This window comes from Diadema antillarum, unplaced genomic scaffold (assembly GCF_040938485.1).
Source record: "Diadema antillarum isolate AM-2024a unplaced genomic scaffold, OU_Dant_1.0 scf00000027, whole genome shotgun sequence".
Taxonomy (NCBI): Eukaryota; Metazoa; Echinodermata; class Echinoidea; order Diadematoida; family Diadematidae; genus Diadema; species Diadema antillarum.
Genome location: NW_027270916.1, coordinates 595,241 through 614,556, shown reverse-complemented (window position 1 = coordinate 614,556; position 19,316 = coordinate 595,241). Strand labels below are relative to the sequence as shown.

The following is a 19,316-nucleotide window of genomic DNA, read 5'->3' as shown; positions in this document are numbered from 1 at the left end:
ATATAGTAGGCCTACACCAGTTATTTTTCATGTATAATATGTGGTGCAAACCATTTTAGCATTTCTTTTTGAGTATTGCATACAGGTGCAGTAGGCTGTTACGACCAAAGTTCTGACAAGCTAATTGACCAAAAGGGATATTTCTTTGGTTACTGTAATCATCCTGTTGCTCAGTGAAGCAAGAAGTGTGTGCAAGATGATGATTTTGGTGTTTACAGCTTTTGTAAAAAGATGTGATTGTCATCTGAAATTATTGCAAGATTAAGAGCCTCCAGCATGAGAAGTCACTAAATTCTGGTAAAAGGATCTTAAAATCCATCAAAATAATCAAATTGTTAACAATTTCAAAATGTACGTCTGTAATGGAAATTTTGTATGGCCGTAATTGTATGCCCGTACACAAAAAGGTTTAATAAATGCCTTCTGTTGAATAGAAAATGATTCTTTATATCTGCACTTCTGGGTTGTGTAACATCTAATTGAAATGATAAAGAATGAATTTGTCGGAAATTACCCCACATACCAGTGTATCATGTAATAAGGAAGAATTACTCACACATACTTTTACTTTCCCACTCTTTACAGAGACATTAGTGCGCAGAATCTCCAATTCCTCAGCAGTGAACAGGCCTTAGCTGATCTTGCCCATTTCCGAACAGTGATTGGCCGTGAGATGGGGCTGGAAAACAATCCCTGGATCTCATTTGGGGGGTCTTATCCAGGTATCATTGCTGGATGTCATTTGATGTGTGGAAGGCATTGGAGTGAGAAGGCAGTGCAGTGGACTCTCGTTATAACGAAGTCCTCGGGACCGGCAATTTTCCTTCGTTATATCGAAATTTCGTTGTAACCGAACAAATAAACAATAAAAATACATAGAGTAGATAATCTGGCGGCCTGAATTTTTACTTTGCTGTAACTGGAATTTCGTTATAACCGTGTTCGTTATAACAGGAGTGCACTGTAGGCCTATGTTGTTTAATGCATGTTTCTAGCAATCATCAATTATACAGAGTGCAACTTTGTCTATAGCAAGGCATTTTCTTGAAAACTTGGAAGATGCCTATATTTTGCTCCAGGAGCATCAATGAACAGGCTTTGGTGGAAGTGCAGTTATTATGCCCTGGCAACTGAAATCACGTCTTTCCTATTTTTGTCATGCAGCATGTTTCTGCAGAAAGTAACCAGAAAGTGTGTCTTTGAAAGTGGGACAGGCCAATCAATTTGTTCTAGTCAGTAAAGGCATGATATATCATTGCAAAAAAAAAAAAAAAAAAAAAAAAAAAATCAGAATAGGATAACCAGAGTTTTTTGAAATATTTTCACAGCCAGAAAAACAGAAACTTCCATTGTTTCCAAACAATGTGCATGCATGAGGAAAACTGCAATTTTCAAAGTTTTTTGTTGTTTTAATTGTTTGTAAGTAAACAATAATGTGCATGTGCAACTTGCCTTTGTCTCTGAGTAGGCTGTGTGATTCTAGGTCAGTGGTGTAGGCAGGTGGGCAGGAGATCCCCCTGTGGGTGGATGTCATGTGACCAACAGTGGGAATAAACTGTTGAGCAAGCATTTACACTTGCAGGAAACCTCAATAAAAGTGCTGCACTTCAAAAAACTTCACTTTGGAGGAGGGTTTTTCAATTCTATTTTTTTTTTTTGCTCACATACTGGTAGTTGCACAGCAACTTCCAATTGAAAACTGCAATTTGGTGGCAGTGTAAATGCCCAATGCAACCTATAACATTTTACATGCTGTCTTGCATAACCAGAGTAATCTGGTTAGTGATAAGAGTAAAGAGGCTGAGAAAAGGTGGTGGAGGGAGGTGGGATTAAGGTGTGTGGAGGATGTGGGAAGGTGCTTAAGCATATTTCAGCTCTAAATCTGGTGCATATTAATATACATTGTAATCTTATTGTGATGAAAAAAGATTGTCTTAAAATATTACTTTTGATGGTTGGAAATTCATATATATATATATATATATATATATATATATATATATGTATATATATTTATATATGTATATATATTTGTTTTTTTTTTTGTTTCATCATCTTTTTTTTTTGGGGGGGGGGGGATGGGGGCAAGGGTTCAATACATTGCAGCATTTCAAGATCAAGTGTGGCAGATCGGTTTAATATGACTATATGCTAGATTACCTCTGGGTAAACAGCAGGCTTTTCAAAAGATGTTCAAAGGACCAATGGCAGGTAGGGATCGGGGCTTCTTTTTGATGTGGTAGTTGGTTCTGTTTTGAGAAAGTATTGTGAAACATTGCATTGTTTTATATCCTTCGTAATTGTTTTAAATGCATAGGATCCTTGTCGGCATGGTTTCGCCTAAAGTACCCTCATCTTGTGACTGGAGCAGTTGCAAGCAGTGCCCCCGTGGAAGCACAACTTGACTTTCCAGGTTTGATCATTCTTATACTTGTATCAAACAATGTACGGATTTTGCATTCAGTTTCTTTAGATCTTTTCCATTTCTTACAAAGAAAGCAACTCTCTCCTCCTAGCACCTGGGATCTCCAGTTGTCAGTCTGAAAACTCTTTTTGCCTCAAGTGAGCTATTGCAGTCATTCATCAATTGGCATCCAGTGTGTGTAAACAATTTAAGTCTTCAGCATGTTCTTAAAAACCCTGTGATGTATTTTCACCAAGTTTAGCAGGCATCATCTCGAGGATGACAAAATCTCAATTTGTGTAAGTGTTCACAGTGGGCCAAGTTTGAGACCAATTTTGACATTTTTCACATTCTTGAAAATGCATGGTCAAATTTTCTCCAAACTGGCAGGTATTTTGGCTAGCGTGATTGGATACATTTTGTGCAAATGCCCCACTTTGGGCCCCATGAACCTCTAAATTAGAGAATCTTACAATTGTTTTTGTTTTTGTTTTTTTCTATGAAACCAGATATTCTGTATATGTAAGTCACTGTACAAATTAAATAAGGCTGTGTACTATCAAGTTTACTTCAGGTAAATCCTGGGATGGACCCCTTTTTTAGGGTGGAAGCAAAGTGGAGGCCAGTTTTCACATATCTTCTTTTTGAAAATGTATTATCAAACTTCCTGTAGACTTGGCAGGTATGTTTGACAGTGTGGTAGGACATGTGAATGGATACTGCCCTCATGGGCCCTGTTTCATAAAGCCAGAGACACAATGTCAGGTCCCATATTCAGTGTCAACTTCCAACCTGCAGCTTCAAGCTGTAAACGTTGATGCTGCATGATTGGCATCATAACGTCTCTGGGGCGATAGACATTGTCACAGGACATACTACAGTGGCAACTTATCATGTATACCATGACAACACAACCTTTATGGCCTACCTTAAGCTTCTCCATAATAGAGGCTCGAGGAGGGAGAGGACTTTTAGGGACAGATTCAATCCCCTAGACATGATGATATATGCTCAAAAGATATCGTTTCGTGCCTGCAGGAGTGGTGCACCTCGTAGACAGACTGAGACCAGCTTGATACATGCAACAAAGTGAAATCATGCTGTCCATCCCAGTCTGCAAGTATTTATTGCACTAAGATTTTATGGAACTGCTCTTGACAACAGTGCAGCTATATGCATGGCATAAGCCTGTCAACTGCAAGCAGAGTTGTTTGAAGGGTTATGCAGGTAATTTTTGGCCTGGGATATCAAGTAAATTCTACTGATAATGTAATGTATAAACATACCAGATTTTAATATTTATTTAGTTTTGAGTATGAGCACTACTGTTCATTGCAGTCGATTTAATCAATCAATGTCACCCAGCCCCTTAGTTTGATGTTTTAAAAGTTAATCTCAATCAAATAATACACAGAACACCACTGCATGAAGTGCTGATATGCTGACATTCTATTCCTAGTAGTTCTGACCACTGTGAATATTCTAGTTTCTAGAATATACTCTTAGTGGTGGGTAGCGTGTGTGTGTGCCGAGTGCTGTGGAACACTGTCCATTAGCATTAGTGCTACTGTACGTTACCCTCACAATCACGATACACAAATTGGCATTGACTTTGGAGGAGGGTGTTCAGTTCTTGACCATGCAGAGCAGCATGTGAAGGACCAAAACCTTATTACCTCCGCCAAGGGAGGAGGTTATGTTTTCGTTACCGCAGGTTTGTTTGTTTGTTTGTTAGTTTAATAGTTAGTTTGTTAGTAAGTTTGTCCAAAGAGCTTTTCCCCAGTGGTGGAGAGGAGAAAATCTCTTTGGGAAGACATCGGTGGAAATTAGCTGCTTGGCGGAGGTCTGCGCTCTCAGAGTGCTTTTCTAGTTCCCATAGTTTTGCATTACTCATGATTACACATAGTTTGTCAGTAGTGTGATTAGTTTGCTCAAAACTATGGAAAGTGATATGAAGTACACTGTGTGTATTAATCTAACTAAGGCTAATAATAGAATTTTACGTTTTGTATGTGCGTCTCTTTCAGAATACCTTGAAGTGGTGCGTGACTCCCTAGCAACCAGTCAGGTTGGATCACAGTGCAATGATGCCATCAGCGTAGCAACAAAAGACATTGAGCGCCTCATGTTGCATATGACTGGCTGGCAGGCACTTTCTAAAGTCTTCAAGTAAGACCCTGATTGAGAGGTTTCATGATGGAAGATGCCTGAATAAAGAGCAAAGGAATTCTCTTCAGAAAAGTTGATGACATGTAGATAATTAAGGCTGATAACGAAGGAAATGTGAAAGGGGTCTTAAGCTCAACAAAACATGAGACTATTACAAAGAAAGCTTCCTACATATCAAGTGTAATTAGTGGAATGCATGTATGAATAACCACAAGTGATATGTCAGCCTGCACAATTTCTGCTGATTGCATTCTATTTTTGGTGTGTGAGTTGGTAAGCATAAAAAATCATTCAACCTGAAGTCATGCATTAACCCCCCCCCCCCAAAAAAAAGGAGCAACATACAGTTTCAAAAACTTAGTTTCTCATAATTCTTTAAATACCAATATGCCAGTAAATAACAGTACATTAAGTTATCAAAATATCAATTTATTATAGAACAAATATTGCAACTCACCTAAATAAGTTTAGGTCACAAGAAGCTTCTTTAGTTAATTCTGGAGTAACTTTTGCATGCTACATACAGTGTACATATCATGTTCATGATCCTTGCTCAATGCATGGGCAGAGGGAAAGGCCAATATCTTTAACTGTGATTTAAAAAAAAAAAACCTATCAATAGAAATAGTTTTTAGACAATCACAATCAGAGTGGTCTGAACTATTAGATGAGGTCTGACTTACTTACTTTGCATGATATATGAGTTGTCAGATCAAAAAGTGGGTGAAGGTCTTGATCAGCAGTCCTCACTCATACAAAATTTAGGGAAACATGCCATGGTCTAAAATGATGGTTATTTGAACTTAAGATATAAAGATTGAATCATTTGACAATAAAGCTGAGAGTCCAAATTTCAATTAACTGCCTGACTTTTTGACACTGACTGCACATTAAGAAAACAATGACAGCTTGAAATACAAAAAAAAAGGGTTTCTAAATGCATATTAGAGCTTGATATAAGTGTAGTTCAAAGTGTAGTTCTTTTTCCTTATTCTGTAAAAAAAAATCAATAACCAATTAGTAATGGAGCTCACCAGGTTCCATGAAAATGTTTGACACATGAATGAAGTTTTCATATCATTATTGATCATATAAAGTAACGTTTAACAAGGACAAATGTACAGTTTAGTAGTAGAGGTGTACTGTATGTTTAAGCCAGGTTTTGGTTTTTGCCCTTCTTTGCCAATGGCAATAAGTTATTCAGTTGGCCCCAATTTTATATGCGCACATGTACATGTTGGTTTATAATGTCTTTGAACACACCCAAAATTTACTGCTCTATTTCTGGTAGAAATAGTGTGGCTTTGTTGGTGGTGAAAAAAAAAAAAATAATACTCATATATTTTTTGAAATTGAAGTAGAGATTATGCATGACAGCATTTCTCAAACATTATTATGAGAACAAAAACAAAACGGAAAGTTATTGTAGACACTGTGCACTGTTCCAAACTGCTCAAATTTGTTGTCTACAACAGAAATCTGGAGGTGTGAGCCTTCAGTGAACAGCAAGTAATGGATTAAATGTTGTTTCAAAGTTGTTGCTCATTTTGTAGCCTTTGCAGTCCTCTCAAGGGATCAGACATGCTGGATGTTGCAAACTTCTACCAAACCGTTGCCGGAAATTTTATGGGAATTGTGCAGTACAATAAGGACAACCGAGCATTTGAGGTTAGAAAACTATGATGCATGTATGTTGTTTATCCTCCATGCTGCCTCCAAACTAGCACAGTGCTGTACAGCTTTTCATTGTATTAAGCAGGGGCGGATCCAGGAATTCCGTAAAGAGGGGGCGCCTTTACAAAATTAAAGGGGGCACGTGTGCCCCCTCCATTTATTCTTTTATTTCTTTTGTTTTAACAAAAAATAAAGTGGGGTGCATGCCTGGTGCACTCCCTCCTGGATCCGCTACCTTTAAGAATAGAAAGCTGTCATTAATTATTCAGTAAGCAAATGTTTTTCTGCTGTACATTGTTGTGAAAGGGGCAAATGAGTGACAAAAGACCTTGAGAGAGATGAGAAAAATCTTCACATTCCACCAATATCTCCTCAACATGAGGTAGGATTTTTGGGTACCTAGTCCGTATATGCTACGAGAGGGTGTTATGCTACAATTACGGCCTTTTCTCACTGACAAAAATTTTGCTTAGCCCTGGCAGTTGCAATTACAGATCCTTGAGGGACACCCCATCGAAGTAGAATGGGTTCGGAAGTGACTACTGTTAACTATCACTTTCTGTTCTCTGTCAGTAAGGTATGATAGCCAGGCTGATGCTGTTTCGGTTATGCCGAACCTGTTCTTCAGCATGGAGAGAAGGATCCCATGATCTATCATATCTGTTCTCACTGGGTTTTTTTTAAATGGGCGAGCCCCACTGATAGTACGGGCCTATCTAGCACTGCAAATTGGTAGGATTAGCACCATAATTGCGTTGCTAAGAACGCCAGTGAGAACACAACAGAAAGACATGTAGTAGGGCACTTAGGAAGCCAGCAGAAAGAGGTTGCACTGCAACCAGTCCCAGCCAAGACAGCCATAATGTTTAATTCCTTGACGTGATCATGATGAAGTCAAGCTATTTGATAACACAGACAAAATAGCTTGGATGTACTGTTTAATGGTCATCGCTAGTGGAAGTAGGAAACTTAGAAATAAAAAGCTTATATTGCATTGATATTAAGCAATATATTATTGGTAGATAGCTAAAAAGTGCTTTGTGATATCTGTTCTTATCTGTGACTCATTGCACACAACACTACCATAGTAGCTAGCTATTTGCATGTCGTCTGTTCTTGGGACAGTTGTTCGTTTATGGAGGCTTATAAGTGCCTACCAGATGATGAGATAAGAAGACGACAAGACAAGCTAAATACCGAGAAGCCGAGTTATTGTAACTAGGCAAGTCGACTTGTTTGGGTCAAGAAGTCACGAAGCCGAGTTATTGAAACTCGGCACGTTGATTTGTTTTGGACGAGAAGACAAGATGATGAGCTGTCGAAACTCAGCAAGTCGACTTGTTGGGGAAAATAAGACAATATGACGGGTTGTTGGATCTCGGAAAGTCGACTTGTTTTCGACATGAAGACAAGATGACGAGTTTTTAGAACTTGGCTAGTCTACTTGTTTGGGACAAGAAGACAAGATGATGAGTTGCCGAAACTTGGCAAGTCGACTTATTTTGGACAAGACAAGATGACAAGTTGTTGAAACTCGGCTTGTCTACTTGTTTTGGACAAAAAGACAAGATGATGAGTTGTTTGAACTCGGCAAGTAGACCTATTTGAGACAAGATGACAAGATGACGAATTGTCGGAACTTGGCAAGTCGGTTTGTGAAGGACAAGAAGACAAGAAAATGAGTTATAGGAACGCAGCAAGGCAACTTGTTTTGGATAAGAAGCAAAAAAAAGGTCCTTAAACATTTATTTTTTTATTCATTTTATCAATTTCAACATATATGTATTTTGACAGGATAACAAGATCAGCAGGTGAGTGCTGTTTTACATCAAGGTCCTGTACAATCCAACTATATAAATATAAATCATGTTACATAAATATAAGCATAAAAACCACAACAAACAAGCAATCAGAGTTGTGAGGAGCAAAACGTCTAGTTGAAATCAGTAGTAACCAGATCAATGTACGATATGACAAAAGAATATGATGGAAAAGGATATATTAACCCTATTCTAACTGGGGGGGGGGGGGGGGTCGGGGGGGGGGTCAATTTGACCCCCCCTCGACATTTCGCGCCGCGATTCCGCAACGCGCAAGATTTTGCTGCGTCATTTCATGACATTTTTCTTTGAAGTCTCCCGCATATTTTGAGACCAAATTTGCGATGTCCGGGTACACCGTTCTGAAGTTACATAATGTTTTGCGTATGCATGTCAACCCGAAAATGGCTCAAATTCATGATATCGTGTGCAAATCCAATGCAAATTGTGTTTTTTGGTTAAATTGATATAAATTAGATTATTTCAACTTTCAACCATTGAAATTAATCAATTTTAATGTAGATGAGCATGAAAAAGTGCCTGCAACAAATTTTGGCCAAAAAACAATAGAAACAAAAGGTCAAAAAAACAATGAAATACATAAGAAATCAGCAAAACAATAAAAGCAAAAGAAACTGATTTTGATTGTGCTATTTTTTTTTACAAGAAAATTGTTCAATGTGTCTTGAGGAACTCTTACACAAAAATTTAGCAATCATTCAGTCTTTTCAATGGAGTTATAGGTGAAAATATGATTTCATGCGTAAATTTGCATAATTATTTACTAAAAATAGAAAATCAAATTTTTCTTTTGTATGACCATGTAATCTTGTAGTTGACATCCGGCTCTATGTTCAGGCAAAATTTTGCGGCGATCGCGCGATCGACAGTCGAGATCTGAAAGGGGGGTCAAATTGACCCCCCCACCCCCACTAAAAACTTGGTCTCAAATTAGCCCAGTTAGAATAGGGTTAAAACAACAACAAAATGATGCAAGATTATATACACAATCAAACCATTAGGTGTACAAAATTAGTTTTAAAAAAGTACAACATCGTACTTTCGCGGTGAATAAAAAAATTACACCGTTCTGGGGGTTCTTTAATGCTTAATTGTGTGTGATTCTAAGCTTTTCTTGTAACCATTACCTTCTTCTGTGCAAGGAAGGAATAATGGAATTATTATGGGATGGAGCAAAGTGATATGTTTGTTGGTTATTGATGTTTTGGCCTTTTCCGCGCAAAGCCCGTGTCGAAATTGTCCTGTTTTAGTTGTGTTTTGATGCTAGATTAGTTTTAATATTTTATTATTCTAAGCATTGCTTTGTAAATATTGCTATAATTCTCATTTTGAATGGAATTACTGGGGGCCGGGGATAATATTTTCATTGCCAACTGCCCCAAACGCTCCCCCGGCCCCCACCACCCTTCATGAGGAAAAATCAGGTGATTTATCATGAACAATATATTTTACTATTTCCTGAAACCTTCGGGGATGATTGTACATACCACCCTCCCTCCCCCCCCCCCCCCCCCCCCCCCCCCCCCGCTATCTAATGCCCCTGCTTGATGGGGAGGGGTGCTCTGGGAGTTATGTTTGCGAAATATGGTATTGCTGTAGAAGTAAGGGAAAGACCATAATACACATAAGTGACAGGTTTATTGAACTGAGCTGCCTTCTCCCCTCCACCTCTGTAAATCGATCTATAAGCTTGACTCTGTTATCTTTTTTTTTTCTAGTTCTTGCAGCTTGTCAAAAAAGTTAGTGCTAGTGGCCGTAGATAAATATGCCCTCTCCCAAGTTCTCCCTTGGTAAATCAATGCTATGTGTTAATATCACATTGTGTTGAGAAATGCTTATGATATTACTTTTTGTCAATTGTTGTTTGTAGGTTGAATAACTCACAAACCCGTACTTAATGATTCTATTTCAAATTTCCAAAGTGAATGGCTGAATAGTGCCGGTCTTTGATTTGGTTTTAATCCCAATTAGTTGTATAATTTATTTTCAGTTTTTTCCAAAATTTTAAAATCTCAAATGAAGAAGCTTGAAGAGAAAGGCATATAGGTACGTATTATTTCACTGTCGCAATTTATTCATAGTTTAATATAATTTCAGATAGTTTCAGATGCATTAAAGAGCAAGTTGCTGCCTTCCGTCTGTCAAATACGTATTCCAGCATTATTCTTTTCCATGATAACAATTTGTGGAAATGGCAAATAGCTTAAAATCAGGAAGGATATCAATTTTCCCAGACATTGCTGTCGTGTGGAAGAGAAACTCAGTATGCAAATCCACGGCGCAATGAGGTTGCAAATGTCGTAAAGAAATCTGTGACTTGCCGAGTTTCAACAACACGGCTTCTTGTCCCCTTGTCCCTTGATTTCTTGTCCTAAACATGTCGACTTGGAGAGTTCCAACAGCTCATCATCTTGTCTTCTTATCACCCAAAAGTCAATTTCTGAGTTTCAACAACTCGTTATCTTGTCTTTATGTACCAAACAAGTCGACTTGCCGATTTTCAACTCGGCCTCTTGTCCCAAACAACTTGTCATCTTGAATCTTGTCCCATACAAGTCTACTTGCTACATTCTAACAGCTCGTCATCTTGTCTTCTTGACCCAAACAGGTCGACTTAGCCCGAGTTTCAATAACTCGGCTTCTTGTCCTCTTGATTTCTTGTCCCAACAACTTGTAATCTTGACTTCTTGTCCTTAACAAGTCGACTTGCCGCCTTCCACCAACTCATCATCTAAACTTCTTGTCTCAAACAAGTCAACTTTGTGAGTTTCAGCAAAAGGTAATCTTGTCTTCTTGTCATAAACTAGTCGACTTTCTGAGTTCTTATAACTCTTCTTCTTGTCTTCTTGTTCTAAACAACTTAAATTGCCGAGTTTTAACAACTGGTCATCTTGACTTCTTGTCCCAAACAAGTCGACTTTCCGAGTTCCAACAACTCGTCATTTTGTCTTTTTGTCCCAAACAAGTCGACTTGCGGAGTTCCGACAACTCGGATGCTTGTCTTCTTGACCCAAACAAGTCGACTTGCCGAGTTCCAACAACTCGTCTTCTTGTATTTTTGTCCAAAGCAACTCGACTTGCCGAGTTTCGACAGCTCATCATCTTGTCTTCTCCTCCCAAATAAATCGATTCAACAACTCGGCTTCTTGTCTTCTTGACCCAAACAAGTCGACGTGCCGAGTTCCAACAACTCGACTTCTCGGTATTTAAATTGTCTTCTCGTCTTCTTATCTCGTCATCTGGTTGGCACTTATAAGCTTCCGTATTCGTTTGCTCAACTGAGTCTCTCGAAGCCTTGATAGTCCAAGATTAATGATAGCTAGTGAGAACAGGCGCAATTTTCTTAACCCTGGCTGCCTCAATAGTACAGTTCTAAATATGCAAGTGAGAAAAGGGGCTAAGGATAGTCCGGGGTTAAGGATAATATGGGGCAAAGAAGACCAAGTGAAAAAAGGGCTGTAGATATGGGCATAATGTGTGAAGGTCAAAGGTCACTGAACTTTGGCCAAATATGGCATTTTTAGCTGCAGCTTCATCTTGTAATAGCCAGTGATAATATTATATGAATTGGATGGAAGGGCAGAAATGAATAGACAATTATGAAATGATAGCAGTCAAGTTAAAGTTTGGTGGTCACTGCTCTTTCACCTCAAAAGTCATTTCCAGTCATCATTTAAGCTGGTAATATACAGTGATGATATCACTTAGTGGACAGGGTAGAGGAAATAAAAATGACCATTATTTCCATGAATATGATAGTTATGGTAGGTCAAAGATCAAGGTCAATTATCACTGCACTTCAGGTCAAATGTATCTCCCATATGTGGCCCCCAAAGCCACCTGAATAAGCTAAAATCACATGGTTGATAGTCTGTAAGAATTTAAGGAAGGTGAACTTGCAATAATCAGGTGAGTGCCAGACCCCTAGATCTCTTGTTTTACTCTTAGTATGGAATACAGCAGGTATGCTCAAAGTGTGTGCCAATCAGACCTTTTTGATGTTAAGTAGGAATCAGTCCACCAGCTTCTTCCATTTGTGCACAATCCAATCTGAAATTTATTTCCTGAATATGTTTACATATCTGTTCATTTCTTTACCAATAAAGACATGATTACACCATCTGTGCGTCAAAATTTGAGAGATTTCATACTGTTTTGGGGTATGAGCTCAGGAATTCTTCTTAATTTTATTTACCCTTTTCCTGCAGAGGGCATACTGCACTCAATCAAAGATAAACCTACTTTAACATTGCTAAAAATTTTATTGTGTGGTCTTGAAATAAATGTCATAACTGCATCTTTATATATATATATTGTTTTGGTGCACTATGAGGAGCCTATTTTATTTTGAGGCTTATTTGTGATGTGTAAGCAAGTACCATGATTTTTCATACTTCTACTGCAGGGTCCAGCCCCAAATATCACCATTGACACACTGTGTAACATCATGACCAACTCATCTGTTGGTTCAGAGCTTGAGCGCTATGCAGCAGTGAATGAGCTGGTCAATAAGGGAGAATGCATAGATGTCTCTTACAGCAAGATGGTATCTCAGATGAAGAACACATCTTGGAACAGTGAGGCTGCTAATGGATGTAAGTGGCAAACTGAAACTCATCAGCATGTTTGCTTTTCAAGAAAGTGCAAGTATTTCTCTCTTCACATGAGCAAATAATAACATCAAAAGTCAGTTGTGAAAGACAAAGATAATGAATTTTCATGAGGAACATTTCATGGGAACATTCACTTTGACACCATTTTATGCTTAAAAGATGACCACAAAATGGCAACCAAAAATCAGAGTCGGATTTGGCACCCTCAAAAGAGGATAGAACAATTAATTTTCTTTCAAGGAAGTACTTTTTAAAGGAAATACTGCTATTTTGAATTCTGATGGCCATTTTTAATATCTCAAAATCCTCAGGAGTGTAAAATTTGCATCATCCAGATTCAGATTCACTTTTCGTTTAAATAGGGTAAACCATCATATTTTTCAATTTTTTCACCATTTCTGAGGAACTATAGGGGTATTTCAATTTTACAGCAGGAGGCTATCTTGAATAACTCAATATCAGCACCCTTGCAATAGGTTAAAACCATTTTTTCCCTATTTTTCACAATTTATCTGGAAATTTATAGGAATTTCAGATTTTGACATATTGATGACCATCTTGACTTTATCAAAACCCTCAAGGATGCAAGAGTTGCATCATCTATATTTGGATTCAGCATCTTAGAATAGGGTTTATCCAATTTCTAAGGTGCTGAGTCCAAATCTTACAACAAGTGGTGATAAAACAAGGTTCGGCCCAAAACTGCTTTGGCACCCATATTATTTTGGTGATTTCATTCATTGCATTTTTCTGAAGAGATTTGCCTGTGAACATTTCTCTACAACTCAGAGACCAAAATATTATGAAGAGATTTGAGTGCTGATGAAAATATAATTTGAGTTGTGAAATCAATACATTGAAGAACTTAATAAAGAAGTTTCAGATGTGAAATCACAAGCCCATGTTTCCTGTTAACAGTGAGGCAATGGACATATCAGACATGTACTGAGTTTGGATTCTACCAGACATCTGACAGTGCCAATCAGCCATTTGGTAGTCACTTCCCACTCAGGTAAACAAATGGTTACAGAAAGAATACTCACAATAAAAGTTTCTAATTCCAGCTTTACAGTTGACTTGAGGCCAGTGAAATATGTTGATCTTTCTCCATTATCTGTTCTCCTTCTTTTGTCCATTACATGTCATACATTGTGCATCTTCAAGAAATGTACTCATTTTTCATTCAATTTAAATTCATGGTTGGATTCTAACTTAACTTGACAGGTATTATTCCCAGCTCCTGGGGATGCAAAGTCGTTCATAATGCAGAGTTGCTCTCCATACAACCCAAAGGCACAACCTGAATGGCCCGAACTGCGTGATTACAAAATCTCTGGATCCAGAAGCAGTTCAGCCAAGTTATAGTGCATGTATATACTATTATAAGAGTAAAGAGTTAAAGATATGGCTTCAGTAGGCTACAGGTAGGAATGGATTCTAAAGTTAGTTTATGTGTCACATGGTAAAGTGCAGAGCATGATTTATTTAAGAAATTTCTATTAGGCTATAGTCAAAGAAACTGTTAGTACTGCTTCTCAACCAAATGTTGTATGCAATCTTAATAATGTCTGTCCATTTTCTCCGCAGTTTCTCCATCAAACTCTGTGAAGACGTGTATGGGGTGAAATTTGGTAAAGAGGAAAACCAGGCAGGTGTCAATTCTACTAATACCAACTATGGTGGAAGGGAGATTCAGGCCACAAAGATTGTGTTCCCTAATGGCTCCATTGACCCTTGGCATGCACTCGGCATAACTGGTTCCACAGAAATGTACACTGCCATCTACATTAATGGTGAGACTTCTACCACGAATTATAAGTTGTTTCAGTTCTCATCAAGATTTTAACATAGCCATAGATTTTCTATGGGATCCACCATGCTTAGGCAGGCAGCAAGGTAATTTTAGTGTGGATTTTGTGGTCATCTCTTGCATTGTGGCCATCTGAATAAACTCACTATGATATAAATTACTTTGTTTTAAATGAGAAAAGGGCAAACTGGGAATATATAGAGATTTATAGAGCATCACCGCAAAGGGCTTTCAGAGAAAACAAAATGCCATAGGAGGTTACCCACTATGACATCGTTGGCCGTGCCCGCGCTATCATTCAGGACAACTTGAGTGTGTTGCAATTGAGTTGTGTGTATATAATAATGGTGTGGAATGAGCAGTAATTAGGGGGATTCTGAGTGGAGAATTGAGGAGGAGCTTTGACCACCATAATAACGACAATTGAGCTTAGTTGTGGCTGGAGTGGTTGACACAGATGCTGTTGTCGGAGATTGGAGACAAAGTTTAGGTTGTCGGCCTGTCTGTCCGTAATCAATTTTCTGGACTAGGTAACTTCAAAACTGTTTGAGATATCCTAATGAAACTTGGCATATGTATGTATGAGAGGACGAAGTTGTTTCTATCAACTTTTTGGTGCACATGCTCAAGGTCAAAGATCAAAGGTCAAGTTCAAATTCTTAAAATGTCACTATTTCCCCCTTTTCTATGCAATCCCTGAAGGTATTTCTTAGTGTATACCTTTATTACCAGATAAAGATTCTCTAGGGAAAGTTTTTGGCCATTGGGTCAAAGGTCAGAGGTCAAGTGAAAATGCAAAAAATTTACTTTTAACCCTAGAAACAATGATTCTGTAGGAAAAGATATTAGCTAAGGGGTCAGAGGTCAAGTGAAAATGATAGAATGTCACAGTCTTTCCCAATAGTTCTAAAATCTATGCTCAAAGTATTGTCATGAAAATGGATTTTACCAGTAAGTGATTATTTTGAAGAATGTTGGGTCAAAGGGCAAGTAAAAATTCTCAAATTCCCAAATACTTGCTTGTAAACAATTCAAGGAAAGTAAACACTCAACACATTTAACACTCAACACATTTGTGACAAACATGTCATTTCAATTTTTTTTTTTTGCCAGTTACACAGTATGTGAAACTGTAGTCTCTCTTTGTCAAGACATACTCTAGACCTAATGGGAGAACCATGTGATATGGAAGAGTCATACCAGTTGCAGTAGCAACATTTGTAGTTTGTCATGTTCTTGTGTGATGTATTTTTCTACTGTAAAAAGACCTAAAATATTTTTCTCTCTTTACTTCTTGTGTGGCAGGAACGGCCCACTGTGCCAACATGTACCCTTCTTCCCCGGATGACCCAATTCAACTGACTAATGCAAGACTTCAAATTAGGGACTTAGTACAAAAGTGGATTTCAACAAATAAAGATTAGACAGTGAGTCTTTATTATGTTGGTGATTAGCAATTCTGGCCATTTTGAGAAAACCAAATCCTTATTTTTTTGTTTTTGTTTTTGGTTTTATATCAAAGAATTTATGTTGTCAAAAAGCACTCATATTGTTGTCAGAATCATTGGAAAGTAATTTCAATATGTATTTATCAGAGAAAATGTAAATTTCAATCTAAATTCATTAAATAAAATTGATTTACTGTACTTACACATGGAAATACAGTACTGTACATTGTCATTTTAGTCATGTTGTATTGTTCATTGTCACATAATCGGGTAGGCTCGGGCAGAGCGTTTCTTACCCGATTAAGTGTAGTACCCGATTAACAGAAGAACATGTCTCATTCACAATTGACACTCACAATGTGTATGTACATGCATTGTACACTGCACCAAACACCTACACTGTATGCTTTTGCACAGCACATTATACATACCTTACACTTGCTCAGTCACGAGCAATAATTTACACTCTGTTTATGGACAAATATGTCTTCAGAAAACTGTTGTTTGACTATAGACTCCTCGCTAACACGCAGGCGTTTTCTGATGAACACGTCTCTTTGCGTGCACTAGTCACTTAGAACGTCGGATTACTTTTCAAGAAGTGACTGGGGAAAAGCAAAATTATGGAGCTGGTGCATGGCCCGATTTTTGTTGCAAACTTCTCGTATTGTGAATGTTGTTGCGGAGCAAGGGAGAAGCGCAAGTGTGTTCAACTCCTGTCTATCTATGCAATTGTGAGTACCAGCTACATGTGTAATGTTCGTTTACGTGTGGCAAGTCGATCTATACTGGTACATGTGTTTTCATGTTGAATCACTCCCCAAATGATCGGTCTTCTTTGCAAATTAGGCAGAGAATACGATTAGCCATGGAAAATTTGACATTCGTGATTTTCAAAGTTTTATATCTGCAATAAAATGTGGATAGAAATTAGATTAGAAGAACATTATTTTCCCATTTATGCAGAGAGGCAACCCGATTATCAGGTAATTTTAATGTGCATTGGAACTAATTTTGACGTTACTACCCAATTAAATGGAGTACCCGTTTAAGCGATACCCGATTACGCGGAGAGTACGGTGTATATACAACGTGTATATATATATATATATATATGTATTGGTCTTTCAAATAGCTGTCATTATTGGAATAGACTTGACTATAGAATGTCACACCAATTTTGGTGTTCACCCATGGGCAGAACATGCTTACCTAAACAAATGTCAGTTGAGAGATCGTACATGTAATGAATATTAAAATATGGACATATACAGTACAGTTAAACTCGCATAAGTCGATCTTCTCGGGACTGAGCAAAACACATCGACTTAGGCGATTTTCGACTCGTGCGTAAGTCGAAAAAAATCGACTTAACAACAGTTACACCACACGTACATTATGAATAAATGTACATGTATGTTGTCTACTCTGGAGCCGAGAGCTGGAGAGGTGTGCCGCAGCATGGGTCGCCTGGCAGGGCCGCGGCTAACTTTGCATGGACAGTGCATTAGTATTGGCACAGGTCCGATTACTTTACACCCTTGTTAAACCTTGGGGAAGTGAATATGAACGATCTTGAGCAGTGATTGATTAGTTTACCATACCGTGGCTTGAAATGCGTGTAGAGGTGTAAATTTGATTTACCCGTGCCCGTAGAAACTTTTCCCCTACTTTCCGCTTTGAAAACTCAGCAGCTTCATCCATCCACTGCACAGCGCAGACTGCAAACTTACACAGACTATACACAGCCCAGTCGCTGTACGTACGTAGCGCTGGCGCGACAGGGCTGTACCAGCGGACCTCCAAACACAAAGAGAGTTCAACAATTGCATGCGATCGCTTTGAATTTTGATACTTCAGATCATTTTTTTGTCACCTGTCTGGTCGGGCTAGTTCTTATATAAACAAAAACTGGCGTCTCGTGATTTTGACAGTGATTTATTGCACAATAAAATCCTATTCGACTTAGGCACAGTGAATTTAATGGTTTTTTCGTGAAAGTGTTCTTGGAATTTCATCGACTTAGGCGAGTATTCGACTTAGAAAATTTGACTTGTGAGTGAATTAATACACGTAAGTCAATGGGGAAAAATCGGGACTTTATTAAAATCATCGACTTGCGCGATTATTCGACATATGCGATGTCGACTTAGGCGAGTTTAACTGTACATGTAATTTGGGTAGGCACTGTGTGCGCGAGATGCAAAGAATCGAAAGCTGTATGTGCTTTATACACTATATTAATAGCAAGTCTATTTTTTTTAATCAGGTCTTCCCAACATTTTCACAAGTGGTTAAATTCATAATCATGGAGTACAGTAATGAAAGGAGACATGTATGCATGGGCATGACATTCCTGTCAAGGTCAGAGTTAATAGATTTGTGGCATACTCGGTATATATGGAAGTTGATGCTGCAATGATGGCTGGCTACCTTAGAAAATTGAAGTTGAGGGTACAATGCATCCCTCTCAATGTATTGAATACCCTATACTGTATTGTGTAACAGATAATGTCATTTGTCGTCAGAATTATGTCTCAGGTTTTGAAACAAACTGGGAAGGTTCTTAGCAGATGAAAACTGGAATTACGTTTACCCTTAAAAGTACTTTAAATCAAACTGTTCAGATGTATTTCTTAATGTATGTTCGTGCCTACACCAGTCTTCATCTTCGTACTATTACATTTATCATCTTGTATATTACTAATTTATAAAATTTGAATCCATTTGTCAAAATTGCAATTAGAAAGGAAATATTAAATTGTTTAAGCATATGGTGCATGAAAGTACATTTTACCAGTACAAAGCTCTATGCAAATTTTATCTAAGGTGACTAAAGTGTGAAATATAGTTATGAAGAGCTAGAAAAATGTGTTATGTAGATTACAAATACTTTGATTTTTTTTTTTTTGTGAAAGCATCTATCATGTGATATTGTTTCCTGTCAGTTTGGAACTATCTTTCCTGCCAATGGGTACATCTATCATTCATATACTTAGACAAATGAAGACATTATATGTGGGTGTGTTCGAACATATTTGTGACCTACTCTACTTTGAGTGCAGTATGTGACTTACCTACCTGGCGTTTTATACAAGTCCATTGCCGGTAGAGAAAAAACAATATGAATATTGGTTGGAAGAAAAACGATGGAGCTATAGTTACCATAACTTTATTCATCTTTCATTTCAACTCCATTTTTATGCCTCCGCCACGAAGTGGTGCCGGAGGCATTATGTTTTCGGGTTGTCCGTCCGTCCGTCCGTCCTTCCGTCCGTCCGTAATGAATTTTGTGGACAGGGTAACTATCAAAACCTTTTGCGGTATCCTAATGAAACTTGGCATGTATGTGTATTA

The 19,316-nt window shown here is 38.0% G+C and overlaps 1 protein-coding gene across 1 annotated transcript in view; it reads left to right on the top strand.

Moving 5' to 3' along the window:
* LOC139735336 (putative serine protease K12H4.7) overlaps positions 1–18,540 on the top strand; it is a 36,175-nt gene extending 17,635 nt beyond the window's left edge. The window contains exons 3-10 of the mRNA XM_071646086.1: positions 586–722; positions 2,318–2,413; positions 4,432–4,573; positions 6,127–6,241; positions 12,494–12,683; positions 13,620–13,713; positions 14,289–14,494; positions 15,817–18,540. Of these exons, the coding sequence (XP_071502187.1) occupies positions 586–722; positions 2,318–2,413; positions 4,432–4,573; positions 6,127–6,241; positions 12,494–12,683; positions 13,620–13,713; positions 14,289–14,494; positions 15,817–15,935 (1,099 nt within the window). The 3' untranslated portion in view covers positions 15,936–18,540. The remainder of the gene's footprint in view (positions 1–585; positions 723–2,317; positions 2,414–4,431; positions 4,574–6,126; positions 6,242–12,493; positions 12,684–13,619; positions 13,714–14,288; positions 14,495–15,816) is intronic.
* The last annotated feature ends 776 nt before the right edge of the window (positions 18,541–19,316 follow it).